Source organism: Ochotona princeps, chromosome 2 (genome assembly GCF_030435755.1).
Source record: "Ochotona princeps isolate mOchPri1 chromosome 2, mOchPri1.hap1, whole genome shotgun sequence".
NCBI classification, from domain to species: Eukaryota; Metazoa; Chordata; class Mammalia; order Lagomorpha; family Ochotonidae; genus Ochotona; species Ochotona princeps.
This window is the reverse complement of record NC_080833.1, coordinates 71,054,630-71,071,746: the sequence shown is the minus strand read 5'-3', so window position 1 is coordinate 71,071,746 and position 17,117 is coordinate 71,054,630. Positions and strand designations below refer to the sequence as shown.

At 39.9% G+C, this 17,117-nt stretch overlaps 1 protein-coding gene across 4 annotated transcripts; it reads right to left on the bottom strand.

The window, feature by feature from the left end:
• Positions 1-1,476: 1,476 nt before the first annotated feature.
• On the bottom strand, positions 1,477-17,117 carry DNASE2B (deoxyribonuclease 2 beta). 4 transcript variants are annotated; one of them, XM_058660880.1, is made up of 6 exons: positions 16,806-17,116; positions 14,059-14,236; positions 8,890-8,971; positions 6,368-6,529; positions 4,185-4,382; positions 1,477-1,939 (listed from the first exon to the last, which is right to left on the bottom strand). In XM_058660880.1, the coding sequence occupies exons 1-6, from the start codon at positions 16,916-16,918 to the stop codon at positions 1,599-1,601; spliced, it is 1,074 nt and encodes a 357-aa protein (XP_058516863.1). In that variant the 5' UTR covers positions 16,919-17,116; the 3' UTR covers positions 1,477-1,598. The 4 variants fall into 4 exon arrangements, with proteins under 4 accessions (XP_058516863.1, XP_058516866.1, XP_058516864.1 ...); XM_058660883.1 differs by having other exon boundaries at positions 16,791-16,894; XM_058660881.1 differs by lacking the exon at positions 6,368-6,529 and having other exon boundaries at positions 16,806-17,117.

The window sequence follows — 17,117 nt, the reverse complement described above, 5'->3', positions numbered from 1 at the left end:
AGCCATGCTCAGGTCTTCCATATGGGTGGGTGTCTTGGCTTGAGCCAGACACGCCCTCCTGTTTCACCCCTTTAAACCACTCCATCTCATCTCCCTTGCCTATCTTTGAGTGAAGTGACCTGGTCTGTGGAAGACACCAGAGGTCGTTCCTCCCCCATCAATTATGCCCTCAGCTGTTCCCACTCCAGTAAGTCTCTAGGGCCCCTTCCCTAGGTCATCTGTAGCCCCTTCTGCCTGGGAACAGGGGTGTCATGTCCTGGTCTAACATTCCTTGTATCCATATATCTTTTTAAAAAATAGACAACTATGCTGGCATACTGGCATGGCCAACAAATTTGGCACTACTTAGGTCTGGAGTGCCTATCAGCTCTTCGCTACTTGTCCCCCAGTACTACAACACTTGCCTAGGTTCAAGGCAACTTAGGCAGTTTCTTACAACTGGGGAGTGTTATTTATTTGTATAATAGTTAAGTGTTTAGTACTCCCAAAAAAGAAACATGCTAAAGTTAAAACACTACATGTGATCTTGGTTTCTTTATATTACATTTCTTTATTTCCTTCTAGATGATGAATTGTGCCTGTGGTGCTTTTGTTTACCAGTTAACTTTAAAAACATTTTTTGAACACCTTACTTGTTTCTGAAATTTCCTTTTGTCTTTTCTAGTTTGGTGGGTGGGATTCAAATTCAAACTCTACCAGAGTTGTTTTTTTTTTTTTTTTTTTTTTTAAACAAAGCCTCATTTATGTGTTTGCAATGCAAAGCATCAGAGAAAGGCAGGGAAAAGGAGAAAGATTCAATCTGCTGTTGCACTCCCCAGAAGGCTGCAACATCCAGGGCTAGCCCCGAGGAAATCCAAGAGCCAGGAACTGATCCCCTTCATGAGTGACAGGCACCTGAATGTTGGTTCTAACTTGTACTGACTTCCCAGATCTGTGGGGTGGGAAACAGAATGACTGTGATTGGAATCCCTGCTCTGATCCGGAGTACTGGCATTCTAATTGGCTGCTTCACTTACTATACCATGACTCTAATCTCCAATTATCCCAGAAGATTTTAATGTTGATCTTGCACTAGACTCCACACTGAGTGTTTGGGCCTTTCCAAATATTATCTTCCTTTTATAGATGGAAGAATCATGATCCAGAAAATTTAAATGAATTGTCCCAAATCATATATTATCTATCAGAAGAACATAAAGACTTAATTCTAAACCAAAGAGAAAAAGCCTTAGAAGGACTATGACCAAACAGTTTGAAGGTGTAGAGAGAGACCTGCTGTTTCTTTAAATAAGTGGAGAGCAAAGTCTTTGGGAAGAGCATGAATTTTAAGCTGTGATCTGGACAAGCAATACAAACACGTGAACAATTGGAGTTGGCTAACTTGGAAAACATTTCATTTCTCTATTCTCATTGTACTTATTTATAAAAAGCTGTTTACATTAATGAAAAGTAGATAAATCACCACCAATTGGAAGATAAAGTGAAAAACAGAATAAATATGTTTTATTTGATGACTTACGGATTATTGCTTGTAGTATATAAAGAATGATTCCAATGGAAGATGACCTAATAACAGTGTTTGCAATGATAATATGCTTTTAGTTACAGTTCTCATGATACAAAACTAGTCCTTGAAATGCTTGGTAAATATGTTGATTCTGGGTACAAATGAATCCTCCACTTCGGAGGGCCTGGTGTGGGCTCCGGTTAAGGTCTCCGATACATGTCCAGTGTTTTCTTGTGCTTTTTTGGGAAACACACCATTTGGCATGATCCTGATAAGAACTGAAGTAAGATTGCCGTGATATCTTAATTGCTTTGATGTTGTAGACATGGTAAGGAAGGGAGCAGTTTGAGGGAAGCTCTTGTCTTTTTCGCTGCCAGGTTTCTGTTAGCAAGTGTGTCTTCAAATGTTGAGCCATCCAGCCTGCAAAGATGTCTAGGGTTTAGAAGGAGAAAAACAGTGAGGATGGTGATTACACTCAGACAGTCCCTAAATATATCCTCAGGAATGGAAGTCATCTTCCCTACCTAAGACATGGGTGTCACATGCACAATAATAACAATATGCTTAAGAGAGTGAGTGGGATAGGTACTTTCCAATTGCTAAATTGATATGAAAATAAGCATTATTGTTATCTTTACTGTGATGAGATTGGTGTCTGTGGCTGTTTTCTGTTCCATATAGCCAAGGGAGTGATATTTGCTTTTGCCCTGAAAAGCTCTTTGGAAGGAATAGACCTAGAGAAATAATCATTTCATTTGGGGAATTCATGGCTCTGAAATAGGGGTTAGTTTCTGGGGATCTTGGTAAGCTATGCTAAAATGGATTGCATTTAGATTTTCTTAAAATAAGTGGGGCAGTTTTTATGATATGTTAGTAAATAGCAGAAATTGATTGATGATCATCAATTAAGAAATGACATGCAGGATGATTGGGGGGATAAGTTACAAAGGAGCTAAGAAAAGCATAATCTCATGAAGCTAATACAAATGGGGTGGACTTATCTGTAGCAGAGAATTTGAAACAAGGTAAATGCTTCAGTCTTACAGAATCTAGAATTGACTGAATTTTATTATCACAGAAGATTGAGATAAATCAGGGATCTAGAATGTCTGGTAAAGCGTGTAGAGCACGAAAAAAATAACACTCTGGGGGATGATGGTGATGGTGAGATGAGCCTAACATGATAGATTTGACATGATTGTACCACCTCCACATGGAAATGTCCCCCTCACTGTTGAGTATATCAGGCAGTGTGGAGGTCTCAGACGGAGAGTCAGAATTGGGGATCACCTGAGATCTCACTGGAACTGCCAAGCATGAGTCTGCAGAGTGAAAGAAGAAGGGATAGCGTATGACATGGCAACTATGTCACCTAATGAGCAGAGGTCTACCTGCAAAGGAGAATTAAAGAAAGTGAGGGTTGGGTAGGGGGAGGCCAAAATCAGACAAGGGACACATTTCAGAAAGGTGATGATTTCAACAGTGCCAAATTCTGCAGATTTTAAAAAACAATTTATTTGAGAGACAGAGGGGGAAAGCGACAGAGGAAGAGAGAAGGGTCAAAGACAAGCCTATAGTCTGTAGGGTTCCTACCTAAGTGCAAGCAGTGGTTGAGGTTGGTCTGTGGTAGAAACCAAACTTGGGCAACAGAAACCTAACTACCTGAGCTATCACCACTTCCTTCAGTGGACTCCCTTCCAGGGATCTGCATTAACAGGAACCTGCACTCAGAATAAATGCATTTTAGATGATATGCGGGGCTAGGATTCAAATCCAGAAACTATGCCATGGAATGCAGGCATCATAAATGATAAGCCAAAAAATCTGTTTCTAGAGGCTTTTTCTTTCCTATTAATTTTGGGAAACCTAGTATTCAATAAAGATAATAGCAGTAAAATAGCAGTCCTCCAGTACATTCTATTCAACAGATAGAGGAAGAAAGGGTCAAATAGGGCAAGAAGATAAGAAATTATCGGAGGCAACTATTGGTGATTGGAGACTGGAGTATTCACAGACAGAAACAAGACTTCAGTGAGAGAACACCAAGCAGGTGAATGCCCTTACAAGCTTTTTGAAAAGAAACTTAAGAAAAAAAATAGAGATACAGGGGTTTTAGGACTGAGGGAGCAGTCAGTCACAGTTGTATGTTACCAAGAAAGAATCAGCAGAATGGGACATTTGAAGCAGTGGCAGACTAGATCAAGGGAACACATCATATATTCAAGGCCGAGGTAGAGACAGAGCCCAGGGGCACATTACTGTCATGGAGACAAGTGGTAATTAGCAATGAAAACTGACCAGAATGTTGCATTAGAGAGATTCCTTCCTACTGATCTATGTTCTCTGTCAGTGAGGGAGGCTGGGTATTAGAAATGATTTGAGAGCAAGGAAGGCTTAAATTGACTGTTCATAGAATGGAGGAAGAGTAGTGGTTGGGACCCTAGCTCCAGGAGGAGTTGCCTTTGTGGCTGGGTCAGGAAACCTGATTTTCAAATGAAGAAGGCAAATGTTTGAATTGATCCTTGACTTCACTATTCCTTATCCTTCACATTTCCTCTCTCTTTTTTTAACCGAATCCCACCCCATGCCCCCAAATCAGAACATTTCCTTCAAGCAATCCTTAGTGAGTCTAACAGCAGAGTTGTACTGCATATTTTTTGGTAATGCATTTTCATACCATCAAGAAAAGAATCAGACTTTGCGAAATGGAGAAAATTGTGTCCCTGGGCTGACTGAAGTGTGGCCAGGTGTTGGACAGGGATCTCCGAGGAGCTGGACGTGCTGCAAAGCTGGGGCACGTGGACGAGCTCCTGAAGGAAGGCAGCCGGGATGGAGCAGCTATAGATGTTTGGGTTGCAGATCAGAAGCTGAGAAGCTGAATCCAGAAACAATAAAGAAATTTTGAGAATTTAGACACAAATAGAAATATGTTTTGGTATTATTACATGCTGTGTTCTGGATTAAAAAAATGAAAAGAAACAAACTCCAACACATTCTCGCAGAGACTGAACTCCTATAATGCGAAACCAGGATTCAGCCTTTCATCTGTCTGCCTTAGGTCAAGGTGTCCTTGGGTGTGCTTTATCAAAACAAATTCACTGAATTGAGAGAGTTGTACAGCTGGCCCTACAAGGCTCTAATCACTAGACTCAACAAGTCATTTCCTTCTCCAACAGATAAACCTGTGTTAGTCATTTTTTGTTTCAAGGGGTTTGTATGAGAAAATTCCAGGTCTAGGAAGGGAAATTCCAGGTCTGGGGCAAAAGGGTAACTACCACTTTTACAATCTGCAGCTCAGCTGAAACCCACCTGGCCATGATAAAAATTCCTTAAAGAATACAGCAGTTCTGGCCAATCGAAGAAAGGTCGTGAGCACCACTAACCCCAGGAATTTACACATGACTGGAAATGCACCTCTCAGTCTCAATTCCAATTTATAAGGACCGTGTCCCCTAACTCCTTGAGGAGACTGGGAGTAAGCAATAACTGCTCAACTCACAACTCTGCACTTTGTAATAAATAACCAGTTTCTCCCACCACCCTGATGATTGACATTTTGCACATTGGGTAGGTGGACTCAGCTTGGGGGTTTGACAGCAAATGCTCAAACTAATTTGGGGTATTGTTTTTCAGTGCTTTCTTTAAAGTAACAGCTTTTAAGTTACTTTTGGTTAAAATAACCTACACCCAATGAGCATCTCCTCCTTTTTGTGAGTTTGTTTTGTGAGTTTTATCTGAGTTTACTTACTTAACCTTCATATACATTTTATTAGGTAAATTTTGTTATCATTTCCCTCATTTTATAGATTAATTAGATGAGAGTTTTGCCAAATGTTATAAAACTTGTGACTGATGCAGTTGATAATCAAAGTCAGGTAATTTGACCTTGGAGGTCATATTTTTTTCTCCCATATTTACACATACAAAACTATAATATCCTTGTATCATCCAGCATCAAGAATTATCAGCTTATCAGCATGTTTACTTAATCTCCATGATGCTTTGCTCTCCTATTATTTGTTGAGCTCTACTGGTTAGAGTAGAGCTTGACTTAGGTGAGAGCATCAGTAATCCTTACCAAAAGGTGGAAATTAGATGAGAAAACTTTTCTAAGGGTCCAACATCTAGATAAAAGCTACTCTTCAACATTATTATGCAACTACCTCAGTAAAAATTGATTGGCTAAACAGTAACATTGTTGCCTTTTTTTCCACATTAGTTTTCTAAATCTAATTTTTTTTGAGCTCCCATAAGATCATCTGGCAAAGAAGTGCTATACTGCCTGCAGACACAACATGTGAAATGCAAAATTACATAAAAAGATTGAACCTACATTTAAAAAATCTGGATTGACGTTATGTTTTTAGAATTGTGTCTATAAATCACATTAAATCTGTTAGAAATCACTGAAAATGAAGATAAGTTTTTAAAATAAAGAAAATAATCCCAAATGATCTCTTTATCTTATTTCTGTGTTCTTGTAGAATCCTCAATACCTGTAATTGTTAGGCCTGTTTCCCTGCACAGACAAAATGTTATGAAGCAGAAGCCTTTATGAGCTAAAGAGGAGTCCACACCTTAGGTTTGCACTCCCCCCACTTTCCGTGCAATGTCTGTCTAGTTTGCTTTTTGGTTATCTGCCTGGCCCCTGAATACAGTTGAAAGTAGTGCCCCATCCAGTTCAGTGACTTGATTGCTACCCCAGCATCTGAAACCCAGCAAGTGAGCCTTCCCAGTGTCTCATCATGACAAAGCCCAAGGCACCTATGAGGCAGTCTATATGTAGATGAAAAAACAAAGGGACATATTTATTTCAAATCCCTTCTTCGATCTTGCTTTCTTTCTCTTTTTTCCCCTCACCTATGGTTTCATACTGGTGGTGCTTGAAAGTGATGCAGATGCCGCTTTGTCCATTTCGTTTCCCCGAGGGTGGATAAGCATAGCCTTCTTCTGGAATGGGAGGAAACTGAGGAATAGAATGAATCAGCCAGAATCCCTGGACTCTGTTCCACAGCAGTAAACCTACCAAAGACATAGTCCACACAGATACATCAGAAAGAAAAAGCTCCTTTTAAAGTAGGGTTCAAAGCTTCAGCATTCAAGTCTGTTTATGCTTCAGGCTAATGCTTTATTAAGCTAATAATCATGAGGACCACGCTCGTGTTTCAAAGATTTCAAAAATAATTCAGGGACACATCATGTTGCTCCATTACCAATAATAAGTCACCATAAACGGGGGCCTGGGCAGCCACCCTGTGAACACTGAAGGGGAATTTTATGTTGAAACCACAAGGAAAATTTGTTTTGGCAGAACGCAAACTTGCTAAATTGGAATTTGACCTTGCTTAACTATACAGTCAACTGGCAAGCTTCAGATAGTGTCTTTACTCCTAAGCAGCTAAGCTAGTTTCAAACACCAGCTTGGAAACAGAATTTAAAAATCAAATGTGAAATGAAGAAATGTACTCGTAGGATTTTGTTTGAAGAAATCGATGCTTATTAACTGCCAATTCCATAAGCCTAATAACAAAAGCAATGAGGGAAAACAGGAAGCCTTCCTAAAGCATCCTAGTTAATTATGCTTAGTAAAAATCTTGGGAGCAAATTAGCACAAGAGCCATAAAGGAAAACAATCAAAAAAGTTTTCATTACTTTTGTGAGATGGAAAGAAGAACCACGTGCAACAAGTATCTCCATGTTGGCAGATCTATCAGGGTAGGTTTGGTATGGTAATCAGACTATCCAGCTGCATTTGGCCATACAACTTAGTGGATTAAAGTCAATGCATTCATATTTACTTTGTTATTAGCATGGAAACCAAATTTCTATTAGTTATTTCTTTCCCAAAAAGCATAATCTAACCATGCTTATTGGTTTCTTTCTTTCTTTCTTTCTTTCTTTCTTTCTTTCTTTCTTTCTTTCTTTCTTTCTTTTTTTTTTGATGGAAATAGATTCTAGGCCCATGTAGAAGAGGAAAATGTTGAAAGTCCTGTTGCTTAATGGGGCTGGATGGCCTACAAGGACTCTCCTCTAGCCAGATGAATTTTATGTTTTGCTGAAATCCTGACTTCTGTGTTGAGTGCCGTAACATGTTAGAGCAGTTGTTGGCAAAAAAAACCGACCTGTCCTACTCCCCCATGACATTAAACCCCATCCCAGCACGTTTCCAAACCCTTGTGGCAGACAATAAAGGGAAGCAGTACAAATGGTTGGAAGTTGCTGGATGAAAGATTGGAGCATGTGGCATGTTATTATAATTGTTGCATTCCATGTAAATAGGGTCACCAAAAATGTTCTAGTCTCAAGATCTCTGATAGCCAATGCAGATAACATTCCTAATCAAATTGCAAACCAGCAGCTCATGGGACAGATCCAGCCCGCAGGTATACTTTGCTAGACTTGCAGAGCAATTTCAAATCTTTGAATTTGTTGCCAACATATAAAAATGGGGCAGTGTTCCATAAATACTAATTTTTAGCATCTCCTAAGAAATCGCATCCCTGTAACACAAGTGAGAAATAGTTGCCTCCTTTCCAGTGTGTATATCTTCCATTCACCTGCTACTTCCATCCACTTTGCTCCCCAAAATTTTTGAATTTAGGATCTTCTGAAGAATGTATGTTGCATGTAAAGTTGGAAAAAATGCTCAAAAATAGCCATTAGACTTGTTTCATAAAAAGCTTCAAGAAATACATTTTATAAAAAGGAGAAAGGATCAAATACACTTATCTAGTGCACATTAGGATCACAGTTTTTATGTTGTTTACCCTCTTTTTGAGTTTCTATAATGCATAAACAAATATTAATGTATGAGCTCTAAATTATTATAATTTATACATAGGAAACTTATAAATTAATGTAATTAAAACACTGCATATAATATATAACAACATATACATAGCAAATTAATGCTATATAAAACAACTTAATGGTGCTTTTAAACATTTTTTTATATTAAGAAGAATGGATTTTACTCATTGTAAATAGTAACTTAGCCTGACTAAAAAGTGTACACTCTACATACACACATACACGCATACATATATATACATACATATGTGACTTGTTGGGTTGTATATGTATTTGTGTGTTTGAGTATATACACACAAACACATATATGTGGTTATTCTCAATAGTCAGAAGTTGGATTTGTGCTTTAAAGTATTTATTTGAAAATAAGAAACAACATGTGGTTCCTGAAGAGGGGATTTCCAAGTCAAAGTAAATAGTTGTAGTCTTTAATATGGAAATCATATTTTCATAAATCAAAACAAACCACTAAAAAGAAAAACCATTTTCTTGGAATGAGGCTACTGAAGATAAAATATTTAACAAAATATTCATTTTCAGTAGGAAAGAGAAACCAACAACCTTTGACATACCTTTGGTGTGTCCGTACTTTCTGCTGTAATTCATAGATTTAGGGATGCCATCATTGTATATTAGATAGGCCATATGGTTACTCTGTAGAAATATATTAGGGTTACAATGGTGTAATTCTTCCATTCTTAAATGCTCACAACATGTCTAGCAGCTAACCAGCCTGCAATCCAGAACTTTCATTAATACACATGAGAAGTCATTCATTCTCCTAGTAGGCAGCCTGCACATCAATGTGAACTCTGTGCATGCAGAAAAGAGGAAGAAAGGAAGTCAGTTTTCAACCATGCATGCTTGTGACTCATGTAACAACAGCCTTATGAATCGTGATTTGTGGCAAAGGTGATTTTCCATTTTCTCTTGATTGCATTGGAACGAGATTTCTGAACAAGAAACCTGTGCACAAGAAAAGGGCACTGAATGATTTGTTCCGGAAAAGTAGAAACAGTCAGCCAAGGATTACACTTTCTCCCCCTCGCCCCCGCACTGACATCACTGACATTTCAGGCACATAGTAGAACTGGCTGTCAGGATCTTCTTTCTTCTTCCTCCTTGTTGCACCACTGTTTGGTCACAGCATTGTGCTCAGTTAGGTTTTCCCACCTCCTTCCCTCCTCCCCTCTGCATGTTGGATGATTTTTCTGTGATCAGTTTCTCAGGGTCATTTTGTTTTCCAACTTGACAATCCTGCTTGGAAACTGTGGTGAACTTTTATGTGTGATGTTGGATTTCCTCTGGTAAAGTAAAATACAAGTAAGTTCTGCAAAGAGTTGGCCAAGTCTCTGAGTCAAAATGAAAGTATTCTTTTGCTAGTGCCTTTGCCATGTTTTGGAAACTTACAGTTATTCTGGGTGCTTCCATTTCATTTGTGTCATGATGCAATGACTTATATGGATTTCAATAATGTTGATATTAAAAAAAATCAGTGACATATTAAAAGCAGAAAAGGACAGCCCTTTCCCTTAAAAAAAAAAGAGCCCCCTTTCTCTCAGAGAAAAACCAACAAACTAGTAATTAAACCTCTTACAGTTACTTAATATTTTGACATAATTTTACAATGTAAAATATAGTCTATATAGTGCTGCTTAGGCATATTCAATAAATAAGTTGTTTTATCAACTACATTTTCCTGAATTGATTGCAGCTACAGAATAGCATTTGTATCATCCTCTGGAGAAAACTGAGTTATCCTATAAGCCACAGACATTGCATGTGGTAATGAGGGCATTTGTGTGTCTTCAGGGTGCAGTGTGAAGGGACTGAAAAATTTTGGTGAACAAGTTTATGCTTCTAATATAGTTTATTATTCCAGTCATGACTATAGCAACAAACTAGGGGTGAATGTGTTGCATGTAGACTTGGTGGGAAGAGATCATGTGTCATAAGAACAGGGTGATGCAGCTGTGTACCTTTGCACAATGTGGTTCTCTTCACACATATGGTGGGTATTGTTACGACTGTTGTATTGAATAAGAGGAGCACAACCTCTGTTCCTCAGTCTAGCAATGACTATACTCATGTGTACATAGTGTACAATAGACACAGTTTGAGAATTAGAAGATGTATGGGATGTTCTTATTTGCAAATTGAACAGAAATGAAACAATTATAAATGACATCAAACTATTGATCTCTGTCACCTTGACATTTATATTTAAAATTAGTTGGTCTGATTTTGCATGCCACCCTGTTAGAAGTTCAATTTCAGGCCAGCAAATAGTGGAATTTGGATACTGTTGTTATTGCTGGTAAACAGTTTAGCTTCCAAAAAACTCTCAATTGTAACTGGCTATTACTCACTGATGTTGCTTTCTTGTTTTGGTTCCAAGTTCCATGCCTATAAGATATGGAAATCAGCCCCTTTCATTTCATTTCTTACCCATAACCAATCAGTCAGGGCACTGTGTGCAAGTGGACTTTACTGTAAGTAAGAAGCATTTAATAGTTTCACATCTGTACTATACAGCCAGGAGAAATATCTACTAGCCCCTCCTATACTCCCAAGCTCTGATGCAGACTCTGTTGCTCCATCTAGAAATTCATCTAATGTAAGAATTGATTGACTGCTGATGTCAGACTGCTTATGATCTGCATTGAAAAACTGTAAAACCTAATACACCCTCAATAAGCTATGTTACTCCGTAAAAGGGAGGAAATGCAGGGAAGTCTTTCAAAACCATAAAAAGAGTGAGGAAAAAGTACAATATAGCCTATCAAGATCAAATCTGGTAATTCATAGACAACAGACTCAAAGCGGCACTAGACAATAGTAAAACTACTATACCAAGGCATAGGGGGGAGAATTGGGAGCGATCCTGACAACCTCTTAACAGGAGGTCATGTGCGTGGAGCAGGGGGAGGCACTCCAGAATGGAGCAGGTGGAAAGGAGGAGGTTTGGATCCCAACCATGAAGACTCCCAGATCTTCACCACAGACTATTAATACGAGCAACAAGGACTATATGCCAACTGCCAAGCAGGCCACGGGGAATTGGATGCCCTCGGAGGCGGAGAACTCTGAGGTCACCCACCCCCAACCGGAGCTTCCGCAGGGGATGGAAGAAGTCCAAACACTACCGTGCAGAAACCAACGTCATCGAAATGACAACCAGAAGCCCTGAGCGGTCCGCAGAAACAGAAGAACAATAAATGTCCCCTGGGACCAGGGAGGAGAGCTTTCTCTGGTCCGAGCCTGGCTCCACCTCTGGACCCCCACCCTCCCTCGCAATGACCATCGGGATCGCTCCGGAAACCCCTCATAGTAAACAATCATACAAACTTAAAAAAAAACTGAAATAAATAGACAAACAACAAGAAGTAGAGCTTGGAATCTGACAGGAAAGAGCTGGTGTGGATTTGCTCATGCCTCGCTGGATGGGACACAAAGATTAGTCACTCCTCACCATGGTGTTGAAGATTTCTCTGCACACCCCTCCCCCCAAAAAATGTTCTGCACCTTAATTCTCTACAAATGTCTTGTTAGAGTTATAAGCCAGTCTAGATTACCCTAAAATCTGCCAAGATCAGCAAAATTATACTTCAAAAAAAAAAAAAAAAGAATTGATTTGCAAGACAAAAGTGCAGACATTTTATTAAATTTACAGGTACGTGGGGATCTGCAGAAAAGAGTGAAGTTTAAGAAATAATCAAATTATGATGCTTTTACACTTTTTGGACAAAGAATAATAAGTTTGTGAAGAAGTGACAGAAAAAATGAATTGGCTCTCTGGACTAGGCTAGTAAATTCTAAGCATGTGACTAAGAGATGTATCAGAAGGGGTGTATAGAACACAGTGAAAGATAGGGCTCACTGCCACTCTGGTTGTCAATCTCTGCTGACCAAGGTTGTTTTCTGATCTTGGAACATGGTGGATGTTCCTTCTCAAAGAATCTTTGTGGCTGGCATTTAGGAAGTAACAAGCAAATGTCCTCTCTGAAGTTGTAGTTACTTCGGGAATTTTGTCTTGAAATAAATAACATGCCAATTTGGCATATTTTGTCATAGCATATCCTCAATTCTTTCACCACAATGTTCCATTCCAGTCTCCCTTCGTGTTTCTTGCATTTTTATCCTTCCTTTTTTTTTTTTTTAAATTTTGCGGACTAGTTTAGTTCTATCTCCTTCCTTGACCCTGGAGCTAACTTTGTATTCTGCCAAACAGAGCTGTGTACTCCAGCTAACGTCAAGGACAGAAACTTTCCAAAGTCACCTTTCCTTTTCCCTCCCTCTGCAATCCCTGTAATGGAGGAAAGAACAATGCAACATGTCTTGTCTCATGGGTCATGGCTCTGATCCACAACCGCAGCCTTAGGAGGCACAATCAACTATAGGCCATTTTCATTTTCTGTAATGCTCTGTTTTAAACAGAGCTGTAGTTGAGACCAAGTAACTGTTTAAAGACTTATTTATTTGAAAGAATTACAAAAACAGGAAGAGATATCTTGCATCCATTTGTTCACTCTCCAAATGGTCATAATGGCCAGGGACAGGCCATCTGGAAGCCAGAGGTCAGGCACTTCACTTGTGTGTTCCACTTGGGTGCAGGGGGCCAAGCACGTGTGCCCATATACACTATTTTCAAAGGCGATTAAGCAGGGAGCTGGATAGGCAGTTGCTTTACCTGATATGTCACAATATTGGCCCCCACAATAAATAATTTTTAAAACATCTAGGAGAGTATTTGACACATCATATGGACTCTAACAGGCTACAAGCCAGTTTTAACTTTGTAACTTGGTGCTAAAGTTTGAACTTCATGTCTCATGAACACAATGAGCACTACTACACCCGGGGGCAGCTCCCTGCATATTTGCAGTAAATCCTGAGATTCCCATGTGCAGTAGTGTTGGAGGTGAAAATGCTACTGTGGATGTTGCATTGTTTGACAGGTGTAAAGGCTATGCCAGAACCCAGCATATTGTAGAAATGAAGTCATTTTATGTATTCACTTCTTCATAATTTATTTTTAGGACATGCATATGGTTGTAAAACTGGATGTTACTGGTTTTTTACCTGTCACCCTTGTTTGGAAAGCAGTATCTAGTCATTGACCAGCAGACGGTAATTAGACTATTGGGCAGCTCTCAGCAGGACTACCCACCTAGCACTCTTTGTCTAGTTAACTCATTGCCTGGTGAAGTCCAGATTGCAGTTTAAGAGCACAAAAGTAGCACTCTAACTGCTCACCTATTGTTTTGAAAATAATTAATTAAAAGAAATACCCTAACCTTGGATCATCACTGCTCATCAACATCATAACATAAACAATCTGTAACTCATGCATGTTGATCCTAGCTCTTTGGAACGTTGTGGCAGCAGAGGCTTAACCTTCCTATTTCTTTCAGGTGGATAGATCATCAAGCACTGAGCGAGCTGAATTGGCACAAGATTGGCAGCCAGAAGACTTTAATATATATGATTAGCTCACACTTCAGCTAGTGATATCACCGGATGGGATGCCAAATGTACTGATAATTTGGCAGTGTTGTAGAGGATGATGACTATCTCCCAAGTCATCTATCAGATTGATTCACATAGTTGTTCTTGGCTGACATTAGGTGTGCATACTTCAAATTACTGGGGTTGAGAGTTATGTGGTAAAATAAGCTTCCATGGATATTTTGGAAACTTTGAATTCTGTTTTAAGCATCTTCTGATAAAGTCTCCCATACCTCAGAGGCATATGCTTCATATAGCTGTTGCAGCGTCCGTCCCAAAACACTCATGGTGGTATTCATCAATTGCTTACTTCTCCTCCAGCTTTTAGTTGTAGAGTCCAGGTACAGGTATTCTAAACCTGTCTTTCTATCTTCCTTGTCTTGAGTTTTAGGTAGCTTGTAAAATATAAACCTAAGAAAGAAAATGATCACTAATTACTAACATTTGTTGACTTTTCCTTTTGGCTGTCATTGTGTCAAACTCTTACATTTGCCTCTAGTGTAAACTTCACAGATGGCCTCTAAGAAAAAGGATTTGCTCAAATCACCTATCTCTTCACACAAAAGGGAAAGCACATGCACATGGAAAGTAGATTTTTTTGTTGTTATTGCTTCCATAGCCTAAGTGGCTGCAGTGAGGAAAGGCCATGACCTATCTGTGACATGAAGACACCCTAGCTTTTATTCCCATAAGTGCTGTTCTGCAACTTTTGATCTCGAAGGTACATGCAGGCACAAAGGACTTTCTACCTCATTCATGATTTTCAGCTCTGTTATTAGAACATTAAACATGACGGAGAGCCAGGAGCAGCCAACTAATCCTTTCCTTTCCTTAATTAATGTTTCCTGTATATATAGCTCCTTTGGATGTTATGTGGAGGGGAGATGGGTGGGCATTTTTAGCATTCATTCATTCACCCATGACTTTTATAGCCCAGGGGTTCTCAAAGTGCTCCACTTACGTTTTGAACTAGATCATTCTCTGTTGTGGAAGCTTTTCTATGTATTGTTGGACCGCTGGCCTCCACCAATTAGAAGGCAGAAGTTTCCACAAGTTCTGACAATCAAAAAAGTCCCCAGGCAGTGTAAAATGTCCTGTAGCTAAGAGTCACTGTTCTAGCCAATATTAACTAATTGGGTGCTTCATCATGAACCCATGAATACTCACAGTCTATCAAGTATTATCAAACATTAAAATAATACTATATAACACTATGCAGCACCACACTCTTCATTAGGTTCTTTTAGAATTACACCCTTGTTTCAGTCAATTCTCTCCTGCCATGCTTTCACTGTCTTGCTTGCAGGGCTAGGTCCTCACCAGGCACAGTAATCTGAAATCCTTTGGTGCTAATTTGATGGTTTCTGTTCTTTAATTCCCCAAGGCACTTGTAGTAGCCAGGCAACAAATTGCTTATATTCTCTCTTATAGATATTACTAAGTAACATGTCTGTTGCGATGTGGTAAAAATAAACAACGCATGTCTATCACAGTTTGGTGGCATGCCGCTGAAAGGCTGCTGAATTGTCAGTGCGCCATGCACATAGTTGAGAACAGCATTTATTAGTGACTGTTCTCAATAATAGACTGAAAACCCTGGAATCATGTTCTAGTTCAGGCCTCTCTGAAGAGGTTCAGAGAAACCTAAACACAAAGATTGCCAGAAACTTTTAACTACACGTTTTGAAACAAAATTGATGCTTTGCTCAAAGTCTGCCCATCCCCAGCTGCTAGGGAACATGTCCACGTAGTTCCACAGGCCAGAATCTTGGAAGTCATCATCCACATTTCTTTGTTTCTCCTTCAGCAACTCACCCACTCCCAAGTCTTCTCAATGTTACCTCCTCTCTGTCACTGCACTCTGCAATGTTGATCTAGTCCCCTTGGTCTCTAGGCCAGTGGGCTTCCAACCATGCAGTTCTCACCACATCATGTTCCTGCTTCCCATCCTTCTGTAGCTCCTCTTCCATATCATATCCAAACCCTACAGCTCCACACAGGAAGCACTTCATGACCTAGCTTTCACTTGCCTTTGTAGCCTCACCTGCCAGCCTCACACATGTTCTCACACAGCTCCAGCAGCTCCTCATTTCTGTTCTCTCTCATTTTTCCTCCATTATCTTGAGATACTTTTGTATCTTCTTCTTCTAGCCACGTGTTGAATACTCATATAAAAGTAACTCAAAATCATTTTCTCAGAGAAGCCTTCTGGAATCTATGCCCCTTAATGCTCTACCTGTTCCTCCCCACATAACTGAGCTCCTAGCGAGTAGGAACAACATTTCTTTCACACTGGCATGCTTCCAAAAGTCACCATAGAACCTGGCATGAGATGCTCAAAGATGAAGTAAATGTATACAAAGTTTGATGCGAAGCATAAAGGCAAACCTGAACAGGATGTCAAGAATGAAAAACTGATCTAGGCTTTAGAAAACCCACAACTACCATGCATTCCTTTGTTTAGAGTCTTGGATGCTACACAAGAAGCGCAGTGACTTCCCACTCACTGCAACAACCAAACCAAGATTAGTCAAACAGTGCTGGGGGTGGAAGAATGTCTTCCTTCTTGTTTCCACAAAGAGGCAAACATGCTTCAGTTTCAGAAAATGTCCTTGGCCCTTTCTCCCGAGTCAGTCTCTAAAAAGATGCTGGAGAGTTCTGTCAGGAAAAGCTACAGTGGAAACAGAGGGAAGTACCAACTGATAGAAGTTGTCACCTCCATCCCATTTCCATGGTTACCAGCCTTGCCTACCTTAGAGCAAGGAGTCAGGCTGGAGATGGGCTACTCAGATCTTTCTCAGGGGGCCAGGTACTCTCATTCAGCAGCCTATCCTAGCCTGGGAAATTGGCCCGTTTGCACGTTAACTTCCTTTCTTCGTGAATAGAGGAAGTAGGGTGGAAATTCTCCCTAGGACTTGTACAGCACACTCCCCGCCCAGGGGTGCTGGTGTGCACCCCACCTTACCTCTCCTTTACCTACCAATCCACAGCGCTGCCTTCCTCATTTCTGCATGATATTATTGCTGCCTTCGGAAACCCACAGTGGCCAAGGAAGAGCAAAGCAAGGGTTGTTCCCAGAAGTCTCATTGCCATTTTCTGTCTGTCACTCCTGTTCCATGGCACAGTAAGAAACTGCCCACAGAGGGTAGAGTTGGAGTTTCAGGTCTCCCTCAGGCTGCTTTGGCTGTGACATTAGATTCCAGTTAACCCTGTTGTTTGCTGTTGAGGCATTTTCAGAATGGGATAATCCTCTGTAAATGTGTGATCTGTCACAACATGCCAGCGCGTGACT